Source organism: Salmo salar, chromosome 12 (assembly GCF_965601325.2).
Source record: "Salmo salar chromosome 12, fSalSal1, whole genome shotgun sequence".
In the NCBI taxonomy this organism is placed as follows: Eukaryota; Metazoa; Chordata; class Actinopteri; order Salmoniformes; family Salmonidae; genus Salmo; species Salmo salar.
Genome location: NC_138302.1, coordinates 25,431,884 through 25,445,669, shown reverse-complemented (window position 1 = coordinate 25,445,669; position 13,786 = coordinate 25,431,884). Strand labels below are relative to the sequence as shown.

Below are 13,786 nucleotides of genomic sequence, written 5' to 3'. Positions count from 1 at the left end.
GCTCCACAGCAAGCTACTCTATATGCACTGATTGGTGAAGTAATATAATGTCAAGCTAAATGTAAAATAAAATGGATATTTCAGAGGTTTAAAAAGGAACAGAAAGGAACGATATAAACCGTTACTTTTTGGGGGTTCAAACTGGTTCAGAACTTTATTTTGCTAGTGGGAACAGTGGAACAGAATGAAAGAATAATGGTTCTGTTCAGAACAAAACAATTGGAAAATAACTTTGGTTCCAACCCCTGATTTCAAGTGTTTTATATATTAGCTATACTCCTGGTTTGGCTAGTAAAGATCTTGTATATGGTCACCATTGCACACTGCTAACTTGAATACAATGGAATCACCCACAGCATACCAACGGTCACATTGGCTCTTTGTGTTCTTTTCTGGATAGATCCCTTGGGGAAAGAGTTTGTCACGGAGGTTTGAAACTACAAAGGAGTATCATGCTTTATCTTCATGGCATGTACTCTACTGTAGCCTGGTTAGATCACACTCCATCTAGGAATCTCTTTTACCCTCTTTATCTCCTCCATTAAATGTATCATTATCCTCTCACTATCGTTCCTTCTCTGAAGAGTCACCTGCACAACACATGATGATCCCAATTCTTCTCTTTACTCTCTTTCTCTCTTTTGTAATTCATCAAATGTTCCTTCCCTTATTCCTTCAACCTGTTCTGGTATCATACCCCCCTCCGTCACTCTCTCTCTCATCCCTCCATCTCTCTCATCTCTATACTGCCACCCCTCTCTCAACGAGCCACACTCCCCTTTTGTTCTGCCTCTCTGTCTCTGAAAACCTGACTCTCTCTACCCCCTCTCCATTTCTCTTTCTCTCCCTCTTCACCTCTCTCTCTCCCTTCTCTTTCTCTCTCTCCCTCTCGCTGTAACTCTGCCTGCCTGCCTGTCAAAAAGCAGATTCAAAAGGGGTTCCGTCGGCGTGACAGGGAACAGTGACAATTTCAACAACAAAAAATGTTTGCACAGCATCTATACATTCTGATCATATAACCAACTAGACTCTCAGTGTGCTGCATTGACTCAAGTCAAAAGAAGCCAAGATATTTCAATGGAGACATTTCTCTATTGAAAAGCAGTATACGCCCTAGCCTATCAATGTTATCCAAGCATCTAGACTAGTGTTGCGTCTCAAATTACACCATATTCCCTGTTTAGTGCACTACCTTTTGGTCAAAAGTAGTGCATTACATAGGGAATAGAATGCCATTTGGGACACAGAGGAGGAGGATATCAGGTAGACTATTAAGGGGAATAGGTATCGAAGGGGCAATTCAAGGCATGCTGATGAGTTGAGCTGATATGGTACTCTAAGAATCTACGACGACCAAGACATTCTGATCATGTCCTTACAAAACAAACCGCCAAAGAGAGGGGATCAGTAACCAACCGATTAGACTCTCACTGTGCTGCATTGACTCAAGTCAAAAGAAGTGGTCCTCTGTAGCTCAGTTTTTAGAGCATGGATAGTGGGTTCGATTCCCAGGGCCACCTGTACATAAAATGTATGCAAGCATGACTAAGTCGCTTTGGATAAACGTGTCTGCTAAACGGCATATATTATTATATTAAGAAGCCAGGATATTTCAGTGAAGATGCATTTTTCTATTCTTGTCCCTGTCCTATAAATTGTATCAAAACACCTACACTAGAAGTATATCAGGTTGCCTGTTAGGAGGGATACGTGTTGAAGGAATGCTGATATGAGTGAGAGCGTGAGAAAGAATGGCCCTCTAAGAAGCTACGGTATGTGGGCTGCAGCAGTATCACAGTGATAGGTCCCATCTATGCTATTCTTAGACCTTCCATCCTTCCTTCAAAAGACAGTCACACATGACTGGCAGTGGTGGTGGGTAAAAAAGAGAGAGAGGTAGAAAAAGAGAGACATTTGGAATGCTTATTTTCATCACAGAGAAGCAAAGGGTGAGTGGGTGGGAGTCAGGGTGATCGTCACTTATTAGAGAGACCGTTAGTGAGGGCATACATTTTCGTCATCGACGATGGGTCAATAGACTGATGGCCGTTTTGGCAACGTCTATACTTGGGAGATGGTGATGCATTACAGGTTCAAAGAGGAATGAGAAGAGGACCAGAAAAAGTGTAGAGTAAGAAAAGAAGATCTATTTAAATGTCTTTAACTTTGACCACATGGAATACTGTACATCTCTCTCTCTCACACAAACAAACCAACATGCACATGCACACACACACACACACATGCAGACACACACTGTCCGATACATTCGAGTACACACAAAAACCTGTCAGCCTGCACTTCGAGTCCCCTTAATCCTTTAATGACTCCATCAATATTTGTAAAGCCAGTCAAATGAAGCCAGAAGCCAATAGAGTTGCCTGCCAGGTCGTCTGTCTGTAGCCATGATGTACTGCTGCCACTCTCTCAACACACACACACACTCTGGTCACAATCTACTGATCACAGAAGGGGGCTGTCACACCACTAAGCCCGGCAAGAGAACAAGAGAACACGTAATCCACCACAAACCAAACCAGCTCCACAAACAAGCTCCTTCTGGGTCGCACGCTCCCGTTCCCAATCTATCTGTCTGTGTCCCAAATGGCACCCTATTCCCTATTTAGTACAATATTTTTGCCCCATAGGTCTCTGGTCAAAAGTAGTGCCCATTATAAGGAATAGGATGTTATTTGAGACGTAACCTCTGTCTGAGATCTCCATCCTCAGTCAGATAAATTACCCTTTCACTCGCTCTGGGTTTCATTCAGTAGTCTGTCTCTCGGTGCCCCTCTCAAGTCAAGGGCTTAATTGGCATGGGAAACATACTGTATGTTAACATTGCCAAAGCAAGTGAAGTAGATAATAAACAAAAGTGAAATAAACAACAAAAATTAACAGTAAACATTACACTCACAGAAGTTCCAAAAGACATTTCAAATGTCATATTATGTCTATATATAGTGTTGTAACGATGTGCAAATGGTTAAAGTACAAAAGGGAAAATAAATAAACATAAATATGGGTTGTATTTACAATGGTGTTTGTTCTTCACTGGTTGCCCTTTTCTTGTGGCAACAGGTCACAAATCTTGCTGCTGTGATGGCACACTGTGGTATTTCACCCAATAGATATTGGAGTTTATCAAAATTGGGCCTCTCTCTCTCACGTCCAGTCTCTACATCCACTATTAGATAAACCTGTCTCTGTGTCTCTCCCCCCCAGCTCTCTTTCACTTCCAGTTTTCCATCCACTTTAAGTTCCCTCTACGCCCACCCCAGGGAGAGAGAGAGGAAGACAATTAGTCCTTTCTTCCTCTACGCTCTCCTAACTCTTTCTTCCTTCACCCTCCATTCTCACCCTTTATCAGTTTCTAGTTTAATTCTCTACTTCGCGCTTTTCTCTCGATCTCGTTGGTACTGAAAACAAATTGTTCTAGATTTAAATAACAAACCCGAACATGTGCAATGACTGTCTGTACGTACTAAATGGAGTACAAAAAGGAACACCATTGGTTATTAACAGCCAAAAGAGAGGACTTTGGTTTTACTGGTCATATTAGGTCATTACTGTACACAAAAGACATTTACATAAGCCATTTCAATGGCAGACAGTTACACATTCAGCCTCGTATGGATATTGTATCACACATAAAGAAACGGAAGGCTTTTCAATCGAACCTGCATTGTGATATTTAGGCAGTAGCTCTTGTTCTTCAAAAACCACCACTACTACCAGGTATAATCCGCTCATAGGTGGACGCGTTTTCACAATAACAAGTGTGTATGTTCACGAATAATAGTTTATTATTGTTTTTAAATGCATTTCGTGAACTAACACTCGCACTTGGCTTTTTCTCCTCCCCCTTACCAGCTCTAACTTTGCTGATAGCTACTTTATAGGGGGAAAATGTACTGGTTGTCCCACCTAGCTCGCTTAAGATGAATGGATAAGAGCATCTGCTAAATGACTACAATGTAAATGTAATAAACATTGCAGGTTTGATTGAATTTCGGGCCTAAGACTGATGGACTGCATCTATGAAACAGAGAGAAAAGGTCAAGCGTAAAAGGCCTTGGGGGTCCTACCTTGTACATTGCCAGCCCAGATCTCCTCTCCACTCTTCAGAACTGGCATGGTGGTGTGGTCTGGGACCCAACTACTCCTCTCATAGCACCGGGTGGAGGGAAGGATGAACAGATGAAGCCGTGCAGAGAGGAGTAGACGTGAAGAGGGCTTATGGAGTGAGGGATGAGCACTTGGCTTGAACAAGTGTGCGTGTGTCAAGTTTGAGTGTGTAAGGAGAACTCAAAAAATAAATTGAGAAATGACGAATGGAGAAAGAGATGGAGAGGGGCGAGGTGCTCTCTCATTTGTCTCTTGTCGTCTGACTCATCCTCCCGTCTTCTTCCACTGGATGATACAGCGCGGCGAGGTTTCCTCTGACAACTCCGTGTGTGAGTGTGTGTGAACAACGGTTGCCGTGGCAATGCGGAGATTAGAATGTGTCTTCCTCCTTCCCTTTTTCTGTTTCTTCTGTCGCGCCCCTCGTTTATTTAGTCACCATCATCTGTCTGTACGTTCGGTCTTTGTCAAGACTGGGGGAGAGAGGAGAGGAGGGAGATAGAGAGATGGTCAATAACCAGACATTATCTGTTAGGGTGAATGTTTCTCTTCTTAATGGTGAATGCTTTTGTGTAGTTTGTATACACAAGTCAATTGCTTCAGAGGTTCAAGACTTTTAACACAGCTTTTTACCTTTCACTTCACAATCTGAATTCAAATCCTTTCTGACTTATGGATTGGCTCTTGGCCAACACACAATTATGCAGTGTGATTTATCTTCTTATCACATATCATAAAAGTTCCATATTATACATTGACAGACAGTACAAAATGCGTGCAAAAGAAATATGGTACTTAGTTAATTTTGTCTGGTGGTTGGATTCAACTTTGGCCTAACATTAAATACCACTTTTTTAAATGAAATTTCAGAAAATATCCCATATCTTACATTGACAGACATACAAAATGTGTAAAACTTATAGTAACCACTTTGCCAATGTTGACGTTAAAGGCCCAGTGCAGTCAAAAACTTGACTATCCTGTGTTTTATGTATATTTCCACACTATGAGGTTGGAATAATAGTGAGAAATTGTGACAATTACAATAATGCCCTTTAAGTGTAAGAGCTTTTTGAAAGGCCGTCTGTTTTGGTGGGAAGGAGTTTTGGCCTGCCTATCACCAGGCAGTAAATTAGTTAATAGACAAATAAGAAAAAGAGTTCCAAACCTCTCTGCCAATAACAGTCCTAGCAAAATTCTTGCTTGAGAAATTTATATTTGCTAAAAAGCTATTTTTGTTTAGTTTTTTGCTATTTTAATTAATTACAATCACAGTAAGGTACTAGATTGCTACCAATAAATGATTTAATATTGAGATACAAACGGCTGCATTGGACCTTTAAGTATTCAAGGTTTGTACTGGGTAGATTTAACTTGAGCCTAACATTCAATGCATTCAACATTAGATTTCTGGAAAAAGTTCCATACACAACAGACATATAAAACGGGTTAAACAAATAGGAAGCACTTTGCCAATTTTGATGATAAGTATTCAAGAAGTAACATTGGCCTAACACCCACTAGTCTCTGATCTTGTCCGGGTAATATATGCATCATTCTCTCATGTTCTCTTCCTGCCTTCATCCCTTCCCACTTTTGTTGATGGGTTGTGTCCTGCATTTCCCCGCTGAATTTTACCATGTTGCCCTCTAGGAAGAGTGAGTGAGTGAGTGAGTGTGAGTGAGTGTGAGTGTGTGTGAGTGTGTGTGTGTGTGTGCACACATTTTAGCCCTGGGAAAAATGTCAAAGGATATCACTGTGTGAGGAATTTTTATCCTGTCTGGCAGAGTGATAAATTATGTATTCAACACATTTTATTTCCAAAACCCATCTTTCTCTCTGACTCTTTCCAACTGTAATTATCTCAAACTCCTTCAGTAGTATTTAAATTACATTAATACTGCAAATGATGTATTGGGCTCAAAGAAACATACGCACACTTCGGCAATTAAATACTGTACCACATGCAAGTAGACCGGCCAGTCCTAGTCTCACTACAATCAAACAACGTCTTTCAAAGACAATTATTCAGAAATATACAATATGATATATTGTGGTGAAAGCAAAATGGATTAAACAAAACTACTGATTATTAATATCTATCTGGAAAGGGCAGCAGATTGGAGTCTCCTTGCTAAATACATAATTATAATTTCCTTTGCCCCCTTCAAAAATGGAAAGCATAGCATATGATAAAGGAAATATGTGAGTTACTGCCATACAATGTAAACCACTTTGAGACTCATTAAAAAGTGCTAGGGCTATAGCCTACATACAGTAAATCCAAGCCATTATCATGTCTTTATAGAATTGACCAAAAATGTCACATATTGAAACATATAGGCTAGGCTAGCCATGTTTCTCAAATGTAGCAACATAATCTCACCATGCATCACAGCTTTGTTATAGCATTAATCCTTTATAACTGAGATGGAGGGGTGGATGGATGCCCTTTGTGAGTTAGAGACAGGAAGACATTGTCTGAGTCCTGAATGGCACCCTATCACCTATATAGTGTACTACTTTCGGCCAAACCCCTGTGGGCCCTCGTCAGAAGTAGTGTACTATATAGGGAACAGGGTGCCATTTGAGACGGAGACATTGTCAAAAAATGTACCTGAAAGGAACATTGTGTATCATAAATAGTAATAAGAGCTCACTCTCCTAGCATAGTGACATCCCTCCTCACTGTGCTGGTTTAAAAGCTTACCTGAATCATTCAGACTGCTTGGGTCGACAGTACAGTACACTCAATTAACATCAACGCGATGAAACTTTGAGAGACTACTTTTACTCTAATGATTGAGATGGAGGACAAGGAAGGAGAATTAGTTAAAAAAAAAAGCTTAATCCAAGGCCTTCGTAAAGGAAAGTCTAGACTTAAAATTATATCTCACATCCACTAACATCTGACATTGACTTAAACTTTGCAACCGATTGACTTCAACCACTTAAGATAAGAATCAGATTTGATACTATATGACATTTTGTAGAATTGTAGATAACATGAAAGTTAGTTGATCAATACTTAGGTCTTAGGTAATGACTAAGTAGGAGCTGTGGCAGTTTTATATACCGCCTCTAATGTCAAAATACGCAAAGGAAGCCAAGAATTTCACATTTTGGGGAAATATGAATTACATTCACAAGCACAGTTTTCACCATGCACCAACCTCCATTATAGACCCCATTTCCATTAGAAGCTTAAGTGAATTTCTCAGAAATTACTAATAGGCATATGGGGTAGTGCCTGATGCAGCCTGAAATAAACACTTTAGGGGGCATCAAAGAGGACCAAGCACGCCCTGGCTGGTGTATGATTCACGTTATCACTCATTTAAACAGATTAATCACACAGACAGTTGAATGTAAGGGGAAACATGGGAGGAAATATAGCTAAATATCTGAAAATATCATAACAAGATAGAGATACTGAATTAAAACCAAATCGAATCAAGCCATAATGCAGCCACAATGGACAAAATTGCAAAAGGACACTCAAATGACCTGCACGCTCTGTATTGTACATAACAGATATAGGCTAGGCTATATGGGCCCGATTCCGACTTAGGAAATGATGCCTTTTTTAAGCACACCTTTCCTACGCACTTGGTATTCAGACTTACCTTATGAAGGTGCGTAACGGGCTTTGCAGGTGTGGTTCCCTTGCGCACTCAATAAATGCAATTCAACTGCTGAAACCCTCCCACTTGCTGGCCAACAGAGTTTCTTGCTGGCCAGTATAGTTTTTATTCAATAGGGTTGTCAGTACATTTATCTTAAGCCATCCCTTTAAATACTGTGTGGCTTTTAGTTTGAATTTTGTTGACGGACACAACAGAATATATCGAACGGATTTAGAATATTAGGGATCGATGAAAGAAAGCCATCTAAATATATGCAATTGGTAGATTTAAAAATGCTCTGATATTGTATATTATTTAACTTAGGAAGTGTCACAAGTATCTTCGTCTTCTGACGATAATGCGAATCGTCATCAGAAAAGGTAGACCAATACGCAGCAGGTGTGCAGTTGTTCATTTTGAACATTTAATTAAATCAACACGAATACAAAAACAACAAACAAGAAAACGAACGATAAACTGACAGTCTGCAAAGCATAGGCTCAACACAGAACAATCACCCACCAATCACACACACAAACACACCCTAATATATGGGACTCTCAATCAAAGGCAGATAGACAACACCTGCCTTCAACTGAGAGTCCCAACCCCAATTAACCAAACATAGAAACACACACACCAGACTAACCATAGAATACAAACACATAGACCATCAACCAAAAACCCGGAAATACTAAATCAAACACCCTTTCCACAAACACACCACCCCGAACCACATAAAACAAATACCCTCTGCCACGTCCTGACCAAACTACAAAAACAATTAACCTTATACTGGCCAGGACGTGACAGTACCCCCCCCCCCCCCTTAAAGGTGCTACCCCAGAAGCACCTTAACAAAAAATAACACCAAGCAACACCAAAAAAAAATCCCCTTTTCTAAAGGGAGGGAAGGGAGGGTGGCTGCCATCAACGACGGCACTGTGCTACACCCCCCCTCCCCAACCCACCTATTTCTGGAGGTGGCTCCGGCTCAGGCCGTTCCAGGCTGTCTGGACAGTCGGGGCAGTCTGGCAACTCGGGGCAGTCTGGGCAGTCTGGCAACTGGGGGCAGTCTGGCAACTCGGGGCAGTCTGGCAACTCGGGGCAGTCTGGGCAGTCTGGCAACTCGGGGCAGTCTGGGCAGTCTGGCAACTCGGGGCAGTCTGGGCAGTCTGGCAACTCGGGGCAGTCTGGGCAGTCTGGCAACTCGGGGCAGTCTGGCCACTCGGGACAGTCTGGGCAGTCTGGCCACTCGGGACAGTCTGGGCAGTCTGGCCACTCGGGACAGTCTGGGCAGTCTGGCCACTCGGGACAGTCTGGGCAGTCTGGCCACTCGGGACAGTCTGGGCAGTCTGGCCACTCGGGACAGTCTGGGCAGTCTGGCCACTCGGGACAGTCTGGGCAGTCTGGCCACTCCGGCAGTTCAGCGCAGTCTGGCCACTCCGGCAGTTCAGCGCAGTCTGACCTCTCTGACGACTGTTGACTGGCGGGCAGCTCTGACGACTGTTGACTGGCGGGCAGCTCTGACGACTGTTGACTGGCGGGCAGCTCTGGCGACGACTGTTGACTGGCGGGCAGCTCTGGCGACGACTGTTGACTGGCGGGCAGCTCTGGCGACGACTGTTGACTGGCGGGCAGCTCTGGCGACGACTGTTGACTGGCGGGCAGCTCTGGCGACGACTGTTGACTGGCGGGCAGCTCTGGCGACGACTGTTGACTGGCGGGCAGCTCTGGCGACGACTGTTGACTGGCGGGCAGCTCTGGCGACGACTGTTGACTGGCGGGCAGCTCTGGCGACGACTGTTGACTGGCGGCAGCTCTGGCGACGACTGTTGACTGGCGGGCAGCTCTGGCGACGACTGTTGACTGGCGGGCAGCTCTGGCGACGACTGTTGACTGGCGGGCAGCTCTGGCGACGACTGTTGACTGGCGGGCAGCTCTGGCGACGACTGTTGACTGGCGGGCAGCTCTGGCGACGACTGTTGACTGGCGGGCAGCTCTGGCGACGACTGTTGACTGGCGGGCAGCTCTGGCGACGACTGTTGACTGGCGGGCAGCTCTGGCGACGACTGTTGACTGGCGGGCAGCTCTGGCGACGACTGTTGACTGGCGGGCAGCTCTGGCGACGACTGTTGACTGGCGGGCAGCTCTGGCGACGACTGTTGACTGGCGGGCAGCTCTGGCGACGACTGTTGACTGGCGGGCAGCTCTGGCGACGACTGTTGACTGGCGGGCAGCTCTGGCGACGACTGTTGACTGGCGGGCAGCTCTGGCGACGACTGTTGACTGGCGGGCAGCTCTGGCGACGACTGTTGACTGGCGGGTAGCTCTGGCGACGACTGTTGACTGGCGGGCAGCTCTGGCGACGACTGTTGACTGGCGGGCAGCTCTGGTGACTGTTGACTGGCGTGGCTGGGTTGACGCACTTGTAGCCTGGTGCGTGGTGCTGGTACTGGGCTTACCAGATTATGTACACGCACCTCCAGGCTAGTGCGGGGAGCGGGAACAGGACGAGTCGGACTGGGTTGATGCACTTCCGGGTCCGCACGAGAGACAGGAGCTGGAAACCCAGGGCTAAGGAGGCGCACAGTCGGTCTCGATCTTACCTCCTGCACAACCCGTCTTGGCTGGATGGAACTAGTAGCCCTGTACGAGCGGGGTGCTCGTACAGGGCAGACTGGGCTGTGCAGGGGCCTGATGGTAGCCGTGCGTAGAGCGGGAGTTGGGTAGCCTGGTCCTCGGAGGCGTACCGGCGACCAGATGCGCTGCGCAGGCATCCTCCTACCAGGCTGGATGCCCGCTCTAGCACGGCACCTGTGAGGGGCTGGAATAACGCGCACCGGACTGTGCGTGCGTATGGGTGAAATAGTGCGCTCCTCAGCGAAACACAGCGCTCTCCACCCCATATGCTCCTCCATATAACCACGGGTAGCTGGCTTCCGGCTCTTCTTACGCCTAGCCAAACTACCCGTGTGCCCCCCCCCAAAAAAATTCTTGGGGGTGCCTCTCGTGCTTCTCCCTCAGCGCGTACTTGGCCTCGTACCTCCGCCTCTCTGCCTTGGCTGCCTCAATTTCCCACTGCGGGCGGCGATAATCCTCAGCCTGGTGCCAAGGTCCGGCCCCGTCCAGAACTTCCTCCCAGGTCCACTTCTCCCGCAAGTCCAACTCGAATTCCCTCTGCTCCTTCTTCTGCTGCTTGGTCCTTGAGTGGTGGGTGATTCTGTCACAAGTATCTTTGTCTTCTGACGATAATGCGAAATCGTCATCAGAAAAGGTAGACCAATACGCAGCAGGTGTGCAGTTGTTCATTTTGAACATTTAATTAAATCAACACGAATACAAAAACAACAAACAAGAAAACGAACGATAAACTGACAGTCTGCAAAGCATAGGCTCAACACAGAACAATCACCCACCAATCACACACACAAACACACCCTAATATATGGGACTCTCAATCAAAGGCAGATAGACAACACCTGCCTTCAACTGAGAGTCCCAACCCCAATTAACCAAACATAGAAACACACACACCAGACTAACCATAGAATACAAACACATAGACCATCAACCAAAAACCCGGAAATACTAAATCAAACACCCTTTCCACAAACACACCACCCCGAACCACATAAAACAAATACCCTCTGCCACGTCCTGACCAAACTACAAAAACAATTAACCTTATACTGGCCAGGACGTGACAGGAAGGTATTTATGAATCATAAAAAAAACTGGTTTGGAGAGCCTTCACGAGCGAAAGAATGAAAATGGTGGTTTGATTCATTCTGAAAATTGCCACATTCAGTTCTTGAACCCATGGTAATGTTGGAAGGTTCATAGAATTATAATAGGGAGAACAGTGCAGCTATACCGTCATCTATTGCCTGCACTAACCATGGAACTATGTGATGACACAGCCAAATATTGCACGATGCGTCGGGTTCAAACTTGGTCTGCCCGCTCCATAACGATTTAATTAGCCTACATGTCTTTTATTATATACAGAACCAGTCAAAAGTTTGGACACACCAACTCATTCAAGGGTTTTTCTTTATTTTTACTATTTTCTATATTGTAGAATAATAGTGAAGACATCAAAACCATGAAATAATACATATGGAATCATTTAGTAACCAAAAAATTGTTAAACAATTCAAAATATATTTTATATTTAAGATTCTTCAAAGTAGCTGTCCTTTGCCTTGATGACAACTTTGCACACTCTTGGCATTCTTTTGGGGCTCCTGAGTGGCACAGCGGTCAAAGGCACTGCATCTCAGTGCTTGAGGCATTACTACAGACATCCTGTTTCAAATCCAGGCTGTATCACAACCGGCCGTGATTGTGAGTCCCATAGAGCAGCACACAATTGTCCCCAGCGTCGTCCGGGTTTGGCTGGTGTAGGCTGTCAATGTAAATAAGAATTTGTTCTTAACTGACTTGCCTAGTTAAATAAAGGTTCCATTTTCTCAACCAGCTTCACCTGGAATGCTTTTCCAAAAGTCTTGAAGGAGTTCCCACATATGTTGAGTACTTGTTGGCTGCTTTTCCTTCACCTTCACTGCTTTTCCCTGTGACATCGTTTACAGAGGATTCAAATGTAGGTAAACAAAACAATGTAATTAAATGGAATGATAATGTAGGCTATAACAATTGAAGGGAACTAACAGTAAATTGGCAGTTGAATATGTGTTGTTATTCGGCTTACTGAAAGTCGATAATGATAGTGGCTAATATTTTACATTGTAGAAATATGGGCATATAATTAAGACTTAGTCTTAATTATAGACCTAAAAATCTATCAGTCTGACCCCATGACTTTTTCCACATTTATTTATTTCTTTATTTTATTGAACCTTTATTTAACCAGGTAGGCTAGTTGTGTCACGTTTGTCGTAGGATGAAGCGGACCAAAGTGCAGCGTGATTATCGTTACACATATTTTATTGAACTGTGAAACTATGCAATACATACAAAATAAACTGAATAAACAAAAACAACAAACCGTGATGAAGAGTTAATACACGTACTCAAAATCAATCTCCCACAAATCCAGGTGGGAAAAACACCTACTTAAGTATGATCTCCAATTAGAGACAACGATGACCAGCTGCCTCTAATTGGAGATCATCCCAAACAAAAACCCAACATAGAAATACAAAACTAGAACATCACAACATAGAAAATCTAAACTAGAAAACAAAAACTGTCACGCCCTGACCTACTCTACCATGGAAAATAACAGCTTTCTATGGTCAGGACGTGACAAGTTGAGAACAAGTTCTCATTTGCAACTGCAACCTGGCCAAGGTAAAGCATAGCAATTCGACACATACAACAACACAGAGTTACACATGGAATAAACAAAACATACAATCAATAATACAGTAGAAAAAAGAAAACAAAAAGTCTATATACAGTGAGTGCAAATGAAGTAAGATAAGGGAGATAAAGCAATAAATAGGCCATGGTGGCGAAGTAATTACAATATAGCAATTAAACACTGGAATGGTAGATGTGCAGAAGATGAATGTGCAAGTAGAGATACTGGGGTGCAAAGGAGCAAGATAAATAAAATAAATACAGTAAGGGGATGAGGTAGATAGATGGGCTGTTTACAGATGGGCTATGTACAGGTGCAGTGATCTGTGAGCTGCTCTGACAGCTGATGCTTAAAGTTTTTTTTGCATGAAGAATGGTGTTATTTCTATCGGAGAAAAAATGAAGTAGATGCTTTTTCCACTTGGAACCGATAGGTTCGCGAGACCTTATTTATGATTTCCTTATGCGTAAAGGTGGTGGAATTATTAGGGAATTAAATCAAGGTCAGAATACGGTGTATCTGTAGACACCTCTGCTGTACCTTCATTTATTCCATCTCCATCCAAAATGAATAGCAGGTGAATAGCACACTATTATCATGCTTAATAGAGAGAAAGATACATAAAAAGGGAATTACGTTAATTTACACGCACTTAACTCGGGTCAGAATCGTGCCCTATGAAGATAAATAGATCAAACCAACAAGA

At 43.8% G+C, this 13,786-nt stretch overlaps 1 protein-coding gene across 1 annotated transcript in view; it reads right to left on the bottom strand.

The window, feature by feature from the left end:
• LOC106588930 (glutamate receptor ionotropic, NMDA 2B) overlaps window positions 1-4,686 on the bottom strand; it is a 117,853-nt gene extending 113,167 nt beyond the window's left edge. Inside the window, exon 1 of the mRNA XM_045691125.2 lies at window positions 4,089-4,686. Coding sequence (XP_045547081.1) covers window positions 4,089-4,097 — 9 coding nt within the window. The 5' untranslated portion in view covers window positions 4,098-4,686. The remainder of the gene's footprint in view (window positions 1-4,088) is intronic.
• Between the last annotated feature and the right edge of the window lie 9,100 nt (window positions 4,687-13,786).